The 14,891-nt window shown below is 57.1% G+C and overlaps 2 protein-coding genes across 2 annotated transcripts; one reads left to right on the top strand and one right to left on the bottom strand.

Moving 5' to 3' along the window:
• The first annotated feature begins 1,775 nt into the window (after window positions 1–1,775).
• GPR31 (G protein-coupled receptor 31) lies at window positions 1,776–2,717 on the top strand. The gene has a single exon (XM_016212922.2). The coding sequence runs from the start codon at window positions 1,776–1,778 to the stop codon at window positions 2,715–2,717; it is 942 nt and encodes a 313-aa protein (XP_016068408.2).
• A 5,479-nt stretch (window positions 2,718–8,196) lies between these two features.
• CCR6 (C-C motif chemokine receptor 6) lies at window positions 8,197–9,405 on the bottom strand. The gene has a single exon (XM_087817790.1). It carries the CDS (start codon window positions 9,403–9,405, stop codon window positions 8,197–8,199), a length of 1,209 nt encoding a protein of 402 aa, XP_087673916.1.
• Between the last annotated feature and the right edge of the window lie 5,486 nt (window positions 9,406–14,891).

The following is a 14,891-nucleotide window of genomic DNA, read 5'->3' as shown; positions in this document are numbered from 1 at the left end:
TGGAGAAAAGCAACCGCCCACCGGAGAGAGCTCAGGGTGCTGACCGTAGGGTGCGCCGCAGGGTGAGACGAGAAACCGAGGCGGCCGAGCCCTGGCCCCCGCCGCACTGCGGGGGGTTCCAGCCGCGTGGGGCCCCCGGTTCCGAGTGGGCCTCTGTCCTGGGCCGGCCTGTTAGCCCAGGGGGCCAGCGCCCGGTGCTCTGTCCCTGCGGTCAGCGGGCCCTGGCCCGGTGCAGCGTCCTGGGCCTGTGCCGCACTCACTCCTGCGCACGGCTTCCTCGCGGGTGTTCGCTCTGGAAGATGCCCTCGGTCTCTCCATCACTGAGTTTGAAACTCTAGGTTTAATTTTAACCTGCACCAAAAAGGTGAAAAAAAAACCACAGCCGTTTTACAAGGAGGCACATTCGCACACTTCATGGTTTTGACCCCGGGCTGGAGTCTGAGTACGATCATTTACTGTACATTAAGAATTTTATTTTTGCAGGATTAACTTTCTTCTATAACAGTGAACGATATTCACAGCGATTCCTGGTGCCGGAGGCGCTGAGGGTGTTCGGGTCCAGCCCTTTGGAGTTGTGACGTGGCTGGAACTCTCCGAGGCGGCTGAGCTCTTTGGCCCCACACAGGCTCAGCCGCCCAGGAGCACTCGGGGCTGCCCCGCGCCCCCCGACTTCCCGCCGAGCTGCTGCTCCCACTTCCTTTTACTGAAATGATTCTGTTTCCTGTAAGTGGCCACAGCTCCCCTCTCCTAAAGCTCAGCGAGCGGGGCCAGAGGTGGTGACTTAGGTCCCTGACTGGGAGGGAAGCAGCGCTCCAGGGACGAGCAGGGCAGGGACGTGGGACCCAGAAAAGAAAATGGGACGTGAGGAGCTTCTGAGGCCACGGAAACCACGAAGGCTGAGAAAAGCGGCAGGCCCGTCGGCAGGGGTCGGGGCCACGGTGCACTGGGGTCGGCAGGGGTCGGGATGTCTGGATTCATTCAGTGCTTATTTACCGACCCCCACATGTGCCAGCATTGCTCTGTCCCTGACACACAGGGCATGTTGCCGGGTGCGTGGAGCTGACTCTGTGGTGGACTCTGTGCATCTTGACCAGCCATCGGTTTTACGGGCCAGTGGGGCCCAGGGGTCTCGATCCTAATCCGGGTGCTGCAGGAGGGAAGGGATGTCCCTCAGCAGAAAATAAAATTTGACCAAAGGACAAGCAAAATGGTCAGCCGTGACGTGACCAGGCCGTCCAGCCCTCTTCCAGGGGAAGGCAGGAACCGGACCTGACAGCCGTGGGTAAACTGAGTCACGCTCAGAGGGGCCTCGGCTCCCCAGGAAGCGTTTCCAATCTCCAGAGCAATCTCTTTGTTTCACCATCATTTAAATTTTGCAAAGACGAAAGGTCCCCACGCAGCTGAGCTCTTCAGTTCCCTCTCGGCAGCTGGAGCGCGCAGCAGGCTCCCCGCCGCTTCCCAGACAGTAGCCCTTTAAGTTAATGCCGGGCGATGGGGCGTGAACCACAGTTTCCCCTTTTTAAGGCAAAACAAAACAGGACCAGCTGCAGGGGGTTTTCCTCCCCACCCCCACCCTCTTTCCCAAGCAAGTTTTCGTTTTCTTTTGACTGTTCCGATGCTGCTTCAGCGTTTTTCTGGCGGAGGAAATGCAGAACCGGGAGCTGCTGCGCAGGAAAGGGCCTCTCTCCCTCCGAGGGGAGGCGCATCCCCGAAGGTCAGCTTCTCCGCGCTCGGCCGCCTCGGAGTTTCTCGTCTCCACGGCGGATCCGCAGGCCATGCCGCCACCTAACTGCTCCGAGCACAGCGTGGCCGTGGAAGTGGCCGTGGCCTCGCTGCTGGTGCTGGAGTGCGGGCTGGGCCTGCTGGGCAACGCCGTGGCCCTGTGGACGTTCCTCTTCCGGCTGAAGGTGTGGAAGCCCCACGCCATCTACCTGTTCAACCTGGTGGTTGCCGACCTCCTGCTGACCCTCTGCCTGCCCTTCCTGGCCACCTTCTTCCTGAGGCACAAGACCTGCAGCTTTGGACACGTGTCCTGCAAGATCCTGCTCTTCCTGTGGTCCCTCAGCCGGGGGGTGGGCGTCGCCTTCCTCACCGCCGTGGCTCTCGACCGCTACCTCCGAGTGGGCCACCCTCGGCTCAAGGTCAACTTCCTGACCCCTCGGGCGGCCAAGGGGATCTCAGGCCTCATCTGGCTCCTGATGATGGTCCTCAGCCACCAGAGCTTGCTCGTGCCGGAGGCCGAGTGCCCAGGTTCTGGCCCGTGTGCTGGCGTCTCCTTCAGCCGCACGTGGCAGGAGGTGCTGTCCTTCATCCAGTTCATTCTGCCCTTCAGCCTCATACTGTTCTGCAACGCGGGCATCATCAGGATCCTGCAGAAGAGGCTCCGGGACCCAGACAAACAGCCCAAGCTGCAGCGGGCACGGGCGCTGCTGGCCACGGTCGTGGTGCTGTTCGCACTGTGCTTTCTGCCCAGTTTCCTGGCCCAGGTCCTGCTGGCCGCCTCCCGGGGTTCGGGCAGTTGCAGGGTCCGCAGGGCGCTGGTGCACACGTCTGACGTGACCAGCAGCCTCACGGGCCTGCAGAGCGTGCTGAACCCCGTGGTGTACTGCTTCTCCAACCCCACGTTCAGGCACTCCTACCGGAAGGTCCTCTTCACCCTGCGAGGCCGAGGGCAGGAGACCCAGGCCCCAGGCGACCTCAGAGACTCCGACTCCTGAGGGGCGGCCGGCTCCCGAGCCCCGGCTTCGTGGGACCACCCGGGACCATCAATCCGAACCTGAGGCTGCTCTGCAAAGATCGGGCCACAGACTCAGCAAAACTGCAGCCAAAGTTGTTTTGTATTTTGTTTGCCGGGATTTCCTTCTGCTGCTTCACATCACAGAGCAGCAAACCCAGGCCAGGAAGCTGCCAACCCCCCCCCCTCCCGCCCGGTGCCCAGTTCAGCTGCAGGTTAAACCGCCGCAGGGTAAAGGCAGGCGGCCCTGCAGGCCCACAGGTGAAGGCCGGTCCTGGAGGTCAGCAGGGGAGGGAGGGGCTGGTCTCTGTGAGTCATTTTCTGGCTTCGGTTCGTTAATGAGGAGGGTCTGCGTTGCTTCTCGATTGTTGCACAGCCTGGTGACGATGAACCCGGAGCGTGGGCGTCGGGCAGGGCCCTGCGAGGAGGCTCCAGGTGTGAGTTGTCCGCCCTGCTCAGTTCTGTTTACACAAATTGTTTTTAATTTTATACACGTTGGCTTCACCTGTACAGACCGTACATCACGCCAAAGACGGCACAACTCCCGGGGTCGTGATAAGAGACACTTTCCTACTAGATTTCTGAAGACGGCCTCTAAAACATTTTTCTATATCTGAGTTTCCAAATGCCTTTAAAGCTTCCTTGGCTCCCCTGCTATAAAAAGCCCCAGTACTGTCTGCCTCCCGGGGGGAGCCCCCAGGGCGATACCAAGAGCCTGTGAGATGGTGGTTCCCCCGACACCTGGGGTGACACCTGGCTGGCTGTGCAGAAGGCCCCAGGGGCCACTGCAGAGAAGGCTGGTGAGGCTCCACCCCAGCCCCTCCACGCTCAGGCAATGGCTGCATTTTTTCATGTCATTCCTTTCAAATTATGTCCCAAACGTGTGACTGATGATGGTAACAAAGAATTTTGAAAGTCACCTTCCTAACTGCCTTGCCTCTCATTTTCTGTTCAGTCCTGGAGGTATGGGCCCCAAGAGGGACTCGCCAACATCCTAGGGGAGGGTCAGGCCTGCTCTGTAAAGACAGGGGTCCCTTGCGGCTCCACGCTTACCTGGCAGCCTCACCGGGAGCCATGCCCGCGTCGCCCACACAGAGAGGACACTGCTTTTCCCGGAGGGTGGTCCCGTGATCTCTGTAATATTTAAGGTTAAAACCAACTGTATTAGGCAACAGAAAATGGCAAAACCACTGCCACTCCCAGAGCTGTCTGCCCGCCCAGGTCGGGGGGTGGGGGAGAGGGCTCCTTATCAGAACCGAGCTTGAACGGGGAGCGTGTTCCCAGGCTTGTGCTCAAGAAACGGGTGACATTTCGTCAGTCTCAGCTATGCTTCCATGTCATTGAATCTATTCTGCTCGTCAGTTTATTAAGTTCTTTAGATTCCACGTATAAACAAGATCATGTGATATTTTTCTTTCGCTGCCTGGCTGATTTCTGGAGGGGGAGAGAGTAACCAAAGAATTTATATGCATATATGCACAACCCAAGGACACGGACAATGGTGGGGAGAGGGACTGGGGAGGGGAAAGGAACGGGGGGGGGGAAGGGTCATTGGGGAAAAAAAGGGACATCTGTACTGTAATACTTTAAACAAAAATAAAAATTATAAAAAACAAAACAAAACAAAAACTTAAAAAAAAGAAACGGGTGACGTCCTAACCAAGAGGGAGCAGTGTGTTCAGGGGGTCCCGGGGAGCCCGATTCCAGCAGCTACACGGTTTCATTTCCTCCCGAGTCCACAGACCTTCAAAGGGCTCAGAAGGGAGTGGGAGCAGGTGCAGATGTGAAATGGCTGAGAAACACCCTCAGGTGGGCATCCCTTTCGGTTAAAAGTCTCTGGTTGTCTTCCCCTGGTCCTACTGTGTGTGCAATTTTAACCACTGCTTTAAAAATCTACCCTTTCATATAAACATTTTCCATGTTATGATGAACTCCCCACAGGCCTTCTTTCCTGGATTGTCCAATAATCTATCCTGGAAACCTTTCTTAACCGCTCCCCTGCCGAGGGACATTGTCCGTTACCCTCTGCACACGTGTCTCCTCTGGCCCAGGCGGGGCAGAGCAGCCAAAGGCCATCGGAGAGACTGGGGGCCAGCACCGGGCACAGCTGCCTCCCCGACACGGTCCCTCTGGCCCTTCCCGTGACCCCAGGATGCAGCAGCTGGCCACCCTCTGCACCCCCCCCCACCCCAGGCCTCTCCCCCCCCCCCCCAGGCTCACACGTTAACCTGGCAAACTGGGGAAGTCACTTCACAGTGTGGCTGCCTCTCAGGGTCCCACTGCCAGTCTCACAGGCAGAGCCGGGGGCCATCCTTCCTGCTCAGTGTGGCCGGCGGGTCCAGGAGCTTTTAGAAAAACCCCGATGCCCCAGCCAGTCAGGTGTTCTGACTCAGGGTCTGGGGAGGGGCCTGGTCACTGGCACTTTGGAAGTGGCCTCATTGATTCTGTTCATGTGCAGCCAGGGCTGGGAGTCCCTGGGTTGGTGGCCAAGGTCAGAGCCTTTGGGTCAGCACCCTGCTCTGTCACCTCCCGGCTTTGTAACCTGGGCAGAACCAGCAAATTGCTCTAGACTTTTCTCCGCTGTAGCGTGGGGATGGTGCAGAGCGAGGGGGTAAATGTAGTAATGAGCAGGATGCTGAGCTCAGCGCCTGGCCCACCAGGTGCATTCACTCAGCAGCTGTTACTCTGCTTGTTCAAGTGACCAGTTTGCTCTGTTACCTTTGTTTATATCCCCAGCCAGGCCGTGCACCCTTTGGGGACAAAGCATTTCACCTGCACACCCTCACTGAGCACAGAGCCCGGGGTGGGGTGGGTGCCAGTGGGCCAGTAAGGAGCCTCAGGGCAGCAGTGATTCTCTGTGATTGCTGACTCGCCCGAATGCCACACTGACCCTCAGTTGTCCTAATCATCAGGGGAAAACAAGCCCCAATAGCCCCAGAATTTAGAAAGCTAGAGAAATGGGGTTGCTTAATCTTAGGGTTTCAGAAATAATTTCTGGTGAGTAGATTATACCTCACCTTTTAAAGTAAAATATCTTCTTTATTAGTTACCATACCCTTAAAATTGTCCTAAAATAGGTGCCCTAAAGAGTTATAGAGATCTTATTTCTTAAATCATATATATACATATATATATGTTCATAAACTCACCCATGTGCTGTAACCAAAACACACACACACACACACTACAGATAGTCACAGAGCAAAACACATTGAGCCGATCTACTATCATATGAGTATTAAAGGCAATAAGAAAAAAGTGAAATGTAGCAATATTGCAGTCAGATTTTTAAACTTCATTATCCTAAGGATTTTATACCAATTTTCAGAGACTATAGTATAAGATTCTAGTAAAGCTGTGCCGTGTGGAATTGTGTGGCCTCTGAGCAGGGCGCCTGCGGCCAGCAGAGGGCAGCAGCGCCCCGTCGAGCAGGCGGGAGGGCCCGCGGGGCACAGAGCCCTGTCCCCGGGAGGGGGGACGAAGGTCCCCTGAGCGCCTGTGCCCTCTCGGCTGATGATGGGCTGCCCCATCTACTTACAAAATAGGTCTAGAAAAAGGACCCTGAGGTGTCATCTTGAATTCAAAGATCCAGTTACTCTTCCAGCACCAGGCAGGAGGTGAAACCTCCTTATAAAATTGTTACCCTGATTCCAATGATCTGAAAATTCAGACCGGAGGGTTCCAGACGCTGCGGTATGACCAGGACAACCCCGCGCGCACCGCTCTGGGCCCGCGGGGGTCGGCGCAGGGCATCGGAAGCCACCGCGCATGTGCCTGACTCATCCGAGGCCCGGGCAGCAAGAAGAGAGATGTTACTTAATGAAACAAAGTATCCAGTGCATTTTAGAAACATCTTTATTCATTGTGGCTGCATTTTAAAGGGGCTGTCGCTGAGAGAGGGAAGCTTCGCTGGCGTGCAGGTTTCAGTTAGGCAGAGGCGCTCACTTCCCCCGGGGCCAAATACCCGGATGTTCCTGTGCCGGGTTCGAAACACAAGCTTGTCCTCGTAGGTCACATCTGTGCCACGGTCCCCTGAGAGGCGTCTGGGTAACGTCTCCTTCACGTTGTTGTCTGGAGTCGCCCGCTAAGAGGCTAGAAGGACGTGAGGGCCTTGCCCGCCACAGTCTCCCCGGCGGAACATGGATGCTGCGAGCCCGTCTCTACTTCACATGCAAATCAGATGCATGCAATGTCACAAAGACAACCCCATGTTTTAAAGCTCAGGCTTCGAACCCTAAGATATCACCCTGGATTTCATGTAGAGACCTGACTAAAGCTCCCGAGAACAAGAGAGTTTCAAAGGACACATCCGTCCGCATTCAACGTGCCAGTTTCTGGGCAAATTCAGGTCAGCGTTTTCTAACACGCGTGTCTTTCTGTGACATGTTGGTATTTTTCCTCTTATGTTGTTATGTGCACAGCACTTCCAGACACGAGCTCTAGGAACTTTCTAGAAGCTGAAGAGATTCTGATTCCTGATCACCCTCGGACCCCAGCAGCAGAAGTGCCTGTGGTTCTGGGCCCCCCGAGCGGACTCCAGCCTCCTCATGGCCAGTCCCCGGCCACACACCCTCCCACCCCACTCGAAATGGGACATGATTCCCTCCTGCCTTCTCAGCAAAGTTTCCTTGCTCTTTTTTTTTTAAGTAGTCTCTCTCTGAAAAATGTTTAACCCCTAGCCCTTTAAGCGGCACTATGAACTCCAGTCGCATGGTGACTTGCTAAGCAAACGTCACTGACCCCTGCGTGCGCTGGCTGCGGGCTGCAGGCCCCGGCTGTGCCCCGGGTGCTCAGGCCGACCGGCCGTTAGAGGGAATCAGTTACGGGAAGCACAGCAAACGTCCCACCTCCTGATGGCCCGACACGGCCTCGGGGGCCCGGCCCGAGGTGACGCCCGTCGCCGAGGCTCACCCTGCACCGCGCCTGTCCACCCGCAGCGAGTCCGGCCTCCCCCGAGCTGGTGTCCGGCTGCCCTGCCTCGGCCTCAGGCCCCGAGCAGTCGCCGGGCAGCGCTGCACAGGCCGCCCGTCCGCGGCTTCTCGCAGCAGCGGCTGAGTTCCGACGGACGGGTGTTTAGCTCTTGCCCAGAATGAGCTGTGTGAGGGCTTTGCTTTGTTGGTGCTTTTCTGTCTTGGTTTTACAAACCACGTGTTTTATTTATTTATTTATTTTTACTCTGACCTGAAGAAATTGTGGTCTGCGGCCGTTTCGTGAATATTTCTGAGGATGTCGGCGTTTCCCAAGGCCTGTTTGGTGGGATGCCGGCTGCCCGATGCAGCAGAATCAGCATTTCGGGTCAAGAAAATTTAGGAAATGCCACCTGTCAGAGCCCACCCACCACCCCATGGAGATGTGCCAGCCCCGGCCACCGTGGTCGCGGTCCCGGTCCCTCGGGGAGGACGCCGCTGGCCTTGCTCGCTGCCCGCGGGCCCGCACGTCCTCGAGTCGGGCCCCAGGGAGCATCACATGGTGAAGGACGAGGCGTTGTCGTTGTCCGCGGTCTCGCTGTTCTGCTTGGAGACGAAGGTCTCCGAGTGCAGCCGGGAGCAGGAGAAGCCGGGCGACTTCGGCCTCCTCCGCACGCACAGCAGGTCCTTGGTGATCCTGAGGAAGTAGCTGCGGAACTTCTGGCCAACGAAGGCGTAGAGCACGGGGTTGAGGCAGCAATGCAGGAAGGCCAGCACCTCGGCGCAGTTCTCGGTGTAGCCCATCAGCTTCTCGCCTCGGCAGGTCCGGTCCATCTTCCCCATGTTCACGGCCGTCACCAGGAGCACCATGTTGTGGGGGACCTGGCAGGCCAGGAAGACCAGGACCACGGCGATGATGACGCGGATGGCCTTGTGCCGCCGCTTGGAGTTCTGGGCCTGCACCAGCGTCTTGACGATGAACGTGTAGCAGAAGATCATGAACACCAGCGGGATGAAGAACCCGAAGAGGAGCTGCAGGCCCAGCATCAGCAGCTTCCACCGGATGGGCTCCGAGACCCCGCGGTACCGGGGCTCACAGACCTCGCTGCCCTGCAGGGTGTACTTCTGGTTGAAGATGAACGTCCAGACGGAGATGAGCAGGGACACGGCCCACACGGCCAGGCAGATGGCCCTGCGGTGCACCAGCGTCCGGGACCGGAGGCGGAAGGACTTGGTGGCCTGGACGATGGCGATGTACCGGTCCAGGCTGACACAGGCCAGGAGCAGCATCCCGCAGTTGAAGTTGACGGCGTAGATGCCCTTCACCAGCTTGCACAGGGCGTTGCTGAAGACCCACCGGCCGGTGGCATGAGTGGCCGCCCAGAAGGGGAGGGTTAGGACAAACAGGATGTCGGCCACGGCCATGTTCAGCAGGTACACGTCGGTCATGGACTTGGCCTTCTTGTAGAAGGCGAAGGTGATCACCACCAGGACGTTGCCCAGGAGGCCAAAGACGCAGATCAAGGAGTAGGTGACCGGCACGAACAGCCGGGAGAACTCCCTGACCTCCTGCAGGCTGCACGGGGAGGTGTCGTTGTCGGGCACGTAGTCCCCGGTACTGTTGTAGTCGTAAGGGTCGTCGTAGGTCACGGGCTCCTGGAAAAGGGGCGGAGGCACAGTTAGCTGTTGGGCAGCGTTCAAGGGGCCACGGTGAGCCACGCGTCTGCTCCCGGCCCACGCGACGTGGACACTCACCATGTCCATTGCGCTGCTCGTCCCGGGCCCGACGTGGAAGGGAATGGACATCAGCCTTGGCTCGCCCACAGAGATAACGGGGCAGGCGTGAGCCTAAGCAGGAGAGAAAGAAAAAGACGGAAGTTAAGACAAGAATTCAGGGAGGGCCCGAGAATCGAGGGCGTGGCCCCCCACCTGACCCGAGCGCACACCCGCGCCCTGCACGAGCTCACCCACCTCCGGCGGGGGCGGGTGCCCTTTCTGGGAAGGGCCAGACAGTGACGCTCTCAGGCTCTGCAGGCCACAGAGTCTGTCACAGCCCTTGAGAGGGGTCCGGGACGGCCACACGGATGCGTGGGCCAGGCCGGATGGGGCGCCGTGGACTGCGACTGGCCACCCCTGACCCGCAGTGTGGGACAAGGGGGATGTCAGCAGGACCACAGGCCGATCCACATACAAGTCTTCACGCAAAATTCAACAGAAGCACCTTCAACGAGATTGTCCTGAACAAAATTTGTAAAAGTAAAGATAGGTCCAAGATATCGATAACGTGCAGTCCTAGCCTGCAAACAGCTTACAGTAGCGCTCGGCGATGCTCACCCGGGGGGCACAGGAGAGTCGCTGACAGGTGCCTTTTCAGAGTTTGAACGTGAGGGTCATTTTCAGGATCTAATAAGACTCCATGGCCTGGGAAGCCGTAGGAATATACATCTATACCCACATATGTATTTAGCAGCTACGTATATATTTAATGCACACTCGATTTAACAAGCGCTCGCCTGTGAGGCAGACACAGCCTAATCCTCAGGAACCAGAGTGCGGGGGGCAGGGTCAGGACAGACCCACGTGGGGCCGCGGAGAATGGCAGCGAAGGGGGGCAGGGAGAGCGTCTCCTGCGGGGAGTAGGGCTCCCCTCGGGCTGAGAAGGAGCACGGAGCCCTGTGTGCCCGCGAAAGGCGCCCCCAGCCCGGCTGCACCGCCCGACCGGTTCACCACCTTCCTGAGCACGCAATGTGCAGGGGACGCCTGCAGGGGGCGCCGCAGAGGGTCGGCGCCAGAGCTGCGCCGGGAGATGCTGGGGGCGGAGCTGGACCTTAGGGCGAAGGCTCTGAAGTCCCTGCCTGGACACCAGCCCAGTCAGGAGGGGGACCCGCTCTCTTCACGCTCACACATCCGTCTTCGCTGGTGGTGCCGTCCGGCCTCATTACCTGTCACAGGCCCGCTGCCCTCTAACAGGATCCCTGGCCTAGATTCTCTGATCTTCGCGTGAGGCGTGCTTCCAGCCGGACCCCTGCCCACGTGGCCAGAAGGTCAAGAGGAGGGAGAGACCATAGAGATGCCCGAGTCAGGGGCGCTGGCAGGGAGGGGACACTCCCCGTCGCCCGTCCCACAAGCCAGGCCAGTCGTCCCCTGCAGGGTCCGTGTGATCCCCGCATTTGAGGAGGAAGTTGTTATGACACAAAGCCCACCCCGAAAGGTTTTCTGAACACAAGCTCAGGTGATTGGCCCCTCACTGTGGTGCTCATGCAGTCAGGTCGGTGGCCTCGCCCCCCCTTCCTGGTGTCTGAAGCTGTCACCCGAGCGTGAGCCCCGGCTGCGGCCCCATCGCCGCTGGAGGCGGGGTCAGCAGGAGGAGCCGGCCGGCCGCTCAGCGGGCTGGACGTTGGCTCTGAATCGTGTCTATTCCTGAGGCACTATTTTAATTTCCTTTGGCTCATCCCTGTTTTTGAGTAGGGCGGCAGAATGCATCACAGTGACCCCAAATGTGTGAATTCCACGTTGCTCGGGGATGGTGCCCCGACCCGTGGGGCATAAACAACACACAGCTGCAGACAACGCCGAGTCCTGAGCCATGTGGTTAAGAATCAGTGCTGGAAACCCCACAGACCACAGCAACGTTCACGTGTGTGCCAGGCACTCACCGTTGTTGGGAGTGATTCAGCCAGGCCCAGACCACCATTTCACCACAAAAATCACGTGGCTCATTTCAGGGAAACTGCCGGTGGCAGGGTGCCACCACCACACGTCAGGAGCCCATGCCTGTTCTGTCCACGTAAACTGCCTGAGACCATGATCCCACCTGAAATGTGTAAGCCGTCGGGATGGGGAGGGGGCGGTGAGGCAAGGCCCAGCTCGTGGCTACTCGTGGGGCTGCCCGCGTGGCACCACCTTACGGCCCCTCGGGACCAGCCCCTGGCTGGCGGGTTCTGCTCTCTGGCTCCACGCGTGCCGCCCATGACTTCTGTCAATGTTGGGGACAAGAGTAGAGGAGGCAACCTCATCAGGGCTGAATGTGACCAGCAGCCTAAAAATGTAATTATTATGTTGGATGACAGGGTCAGTGTGCAAACCCCCCGAGCAGAGTCAAACAGTGGTTCCGATGTGGTAACATTTAGTAGGAAAATAGAAGATCCTGCACTCGGACGGAAGGGGGCGGCGACACAGATGGACGTGGGAAGTTCAGCAGCAGCAGACGGTGGAAGGGCTTTGTTGGAGGCGAGCGAGCCAGTCCACGCCTGAGCATCGGACGGCGCCTGCATCTCCCCACGGCCCCGCCCTGCCCTCGCGGTGACTCCACGCTCAACAGCGGGTACACGTGTACCGTGTGACGCACAGGGACGGCGCTGGTGGTCGGCGGGCCCTGGCCCCAACCCCCGGAACCTGTGAACAAGGGACTCCACGTGGCAGAAGACGCCCTGCCGACCGGACTAAGGGAACCAACCTTGGGATGGGGACGGTGTCCTGGGCTCTCCGGGTGGTCCGAGGCAATCGTGAGTTCTTCACAGCAGAGACTCTTTCCCGGCTGAGACGGAAGGAGGAGGAGAGACTCGAAGCATGAGGGGGCCCTGGGGACAAGTGGACCTTGAGCGGATGCTCTAACCCATCCACCGAAGGGCGGGGAAGGGCCAGGCCCACAGGCTGCTCGCGACCAGTCAGCCTGCGGCGCGCTGGCCTCCAGCCGGCCCCCAACCCGAACGTCCCGCCGCTGAGAAACGCAGAAAACAGACGACTGCGGCCCCCAGCTGACTCCTGGCTCCTTCTCACCTAGGGCACACCTAGGAACCAACTTTTACCAAAAGATACTCCTCGGAGTGGCGTCTCTTCCCTTTTAGGGGCACATAATGATATGTTAAACCTCATATGGCTTCTGCATTTAAGGCTTGAAACCATGTAAATGTAGTACCCTTTTCAATGAGAAAAGCAAATGAGTCGAAAAGCGTGCAGGTGGCCAGCGATCCCAGCCTCTGCCCTTCGATTTAGCATTTCAAAGACTTTGTTACCACACATGAAAAGAAAGTGCTACTTTGAGAAAAGCTTAGTGTAACTTAATCAGACTAACATTTTAAACATAGTATCTACAATATTAGCTTACATTTTGCAATAAAAGGATGTGGCTTCCTAGTACCATTTTTTTAGGTGCCACAAGCAAAATAGGACATCTCAGAAACTATCAGCAAATTGATTAATTCATTCAAAAGTAAAAAAAGGAGCCCTAAAAACCAGAACCAGTGGCAAGTGTCTTGGCTGGTGTCAGATAACAGAAAACAAACGCTGAGGGCGAGACAGTGGTCAGCTCCCCGGTGGGACCAGGTGAAGGGGCTGCGAGCGGAGGGGGCGCCTGGAAGGCAGAAGGCGTGGGTGCCGGGCCAGCTTCAATTGTTGGTCCACTCGGCCAAGAGCAGACTTACCCAAGAAAATTAAATATGGGAAAAACATCCTTAGTAATATTACTGAAATACTATCAGCAAGGAAAACTGTGATAAAGTTTTAATTTAAACGAATCACAAGTTTAAGTTTGTTAAAATTAAATCAAAGCGGAAGATTTAAAATCTGTGCTTATTTTCATAAATAGTGAAGCCTGCAAGACAAAGAACATGAATGAAAAGAATGTGTTATGTGCATATATATGTGCATGCATGCATGTGTACTGTGCGTGTTGTGTGTGCATAGATGCATCTGTGTATGCATGTGTCATGTGTGTGGGTGCATGTGTAATGTGCGTGCATGCATATGCATGCATGTGTGTTGTGTGTGCATACGTGTATGCACATGGGCACATCCATGTGCTGGAAATTAAGTTCTAAGTGCCCCCGGGCACTGGGATCACTGCCCTACCTCTGTTCTCTCTGCCCTCGCAAACCCTCCCAGGTGGACAGCACGCCCGCCCGGTAGAGGGGAGCCTGCAGCTCCTCTGAGACGCTGGGCTCCTGCCATTCTCACTCGCTTTGTCCCCACAGGGTGTCCTGAAGGACAGCAAAGCTGCCACAAGACCTTGAATAACACGCTGGTTTTCTAACCTCTCACTGAGCTCGGACTCTTCCGCTGACTGTCTCCGCTCAGCCCTTGTGCTCCCTCAGCTCATCTGAGTCACCGGCTCGGTGCCTCGGCCTTTTTAAAATCAGCACCAGAGGGGCTGAAACTCTGGGCTGGCTTCCTTCTGCTTTTGAGTAAGAGCGGTTAGCAAAGAAGCCAGAAGGTTTTTTCCAGAGATTTGTATATAGGTTTGTATTTTTTTCTCTTTTATCTTTTGGTTCCTTTTGCTTCTTTGGAAGCTTGCTTTTACACTTTCTTTTTTATTTACAGACATTATCTTTCTAATCGTTTCAAGAATCACTTTAACTCAGACACTGCATCTATCTCTACAGTATCTATTTTCTCTCCCGTGGGCTCTGGGGGAATCTGTGGCAGGTTCTGTAAAAATCACTGTGTATCTTTTATGGCCACAGGTACTGGCTTCACCATGGTCGTGGCACCTGCACCTGGATCAGAGCGTCTCCTGAGCTCCGGGAGCCTCGTAAAACGCCCAGGCGGTCCCTCCGTCTGAACGGCTTTCCTCACGCCCTCCCCACCGGCCCGGCCCCCGCGGGCACCGCTCGCCACCTGCGTGCACAGGTCGCTGTGTGCATCGCCTCCAGACTCTTCCGAGCCTAGCTCTCAGCTGTGCAAGCTCTCTGTCCTTATTTAAATAAAGAATTGCATTCCCCCCCCCCCCAGCGCCCGACCCATCCCCCGGCTCCAGGGGAGGGCAATTGGAACGAAACTACCTGCTGCACTCCGAGGAGCGTGGACTCGTCCACACGCCGGTGCTGTGACTGAAACCAGAAGGAGGGACCCCGTTTGATTAAGCCCTGATTAAGTGTGGGCGCAGCCAGCTCGCCGGCCCTCGGGAACCCTGAGTAAAACAGTCCCCGTCTGGTTCCTCAGCCCGGGCGCCGCGGGGCTGAGGCGTTTTGAAAGGCGAGGTCCCCTCCCCCGAGCCTGCTGTCCCCGAGCTTACCTTAAGCCGCACTGCGACCCCGGAGGACGGTCCCGCCACGCGCCCCCCGCCACGCTCCGGGCGCCCGCGCCACCAGCAGGATTCCAGAGTGAGATCGAATTTCTAGTGGTCATTAAGAAAAACTCAGTGAGACTAAAATTGGCCAAAAGCAAATTACTGAATTACCACTTCCTACTTAACAGCAACGCCTATTTGCCCAAACGCTGACGGTTAACCATCCATAGCCCGTAGGTTATAA

The sequence above is a fragment of the Miniopterus natalensis genome, chromosome 5 (assembly GCF_054644295.1).
Source record: "Miniopterus natalensis isolate mMinNat1 chromosome 5, mMinNat1.hap1, whole genome shotgun sequence".
Taxonomy (NCBI): domain Eukaryota; kingdom Metazoa; phylum Chordata; class Mammalia; order Chiroptera; family Miniopteridae; genus Miniopterus; species Miniopterus natalensis.
The sequence above is the reverse complement of the archived record's forward strand: the minus strand, read 5'-3'. Positions and strand labels throughout refer to the sequence as shown.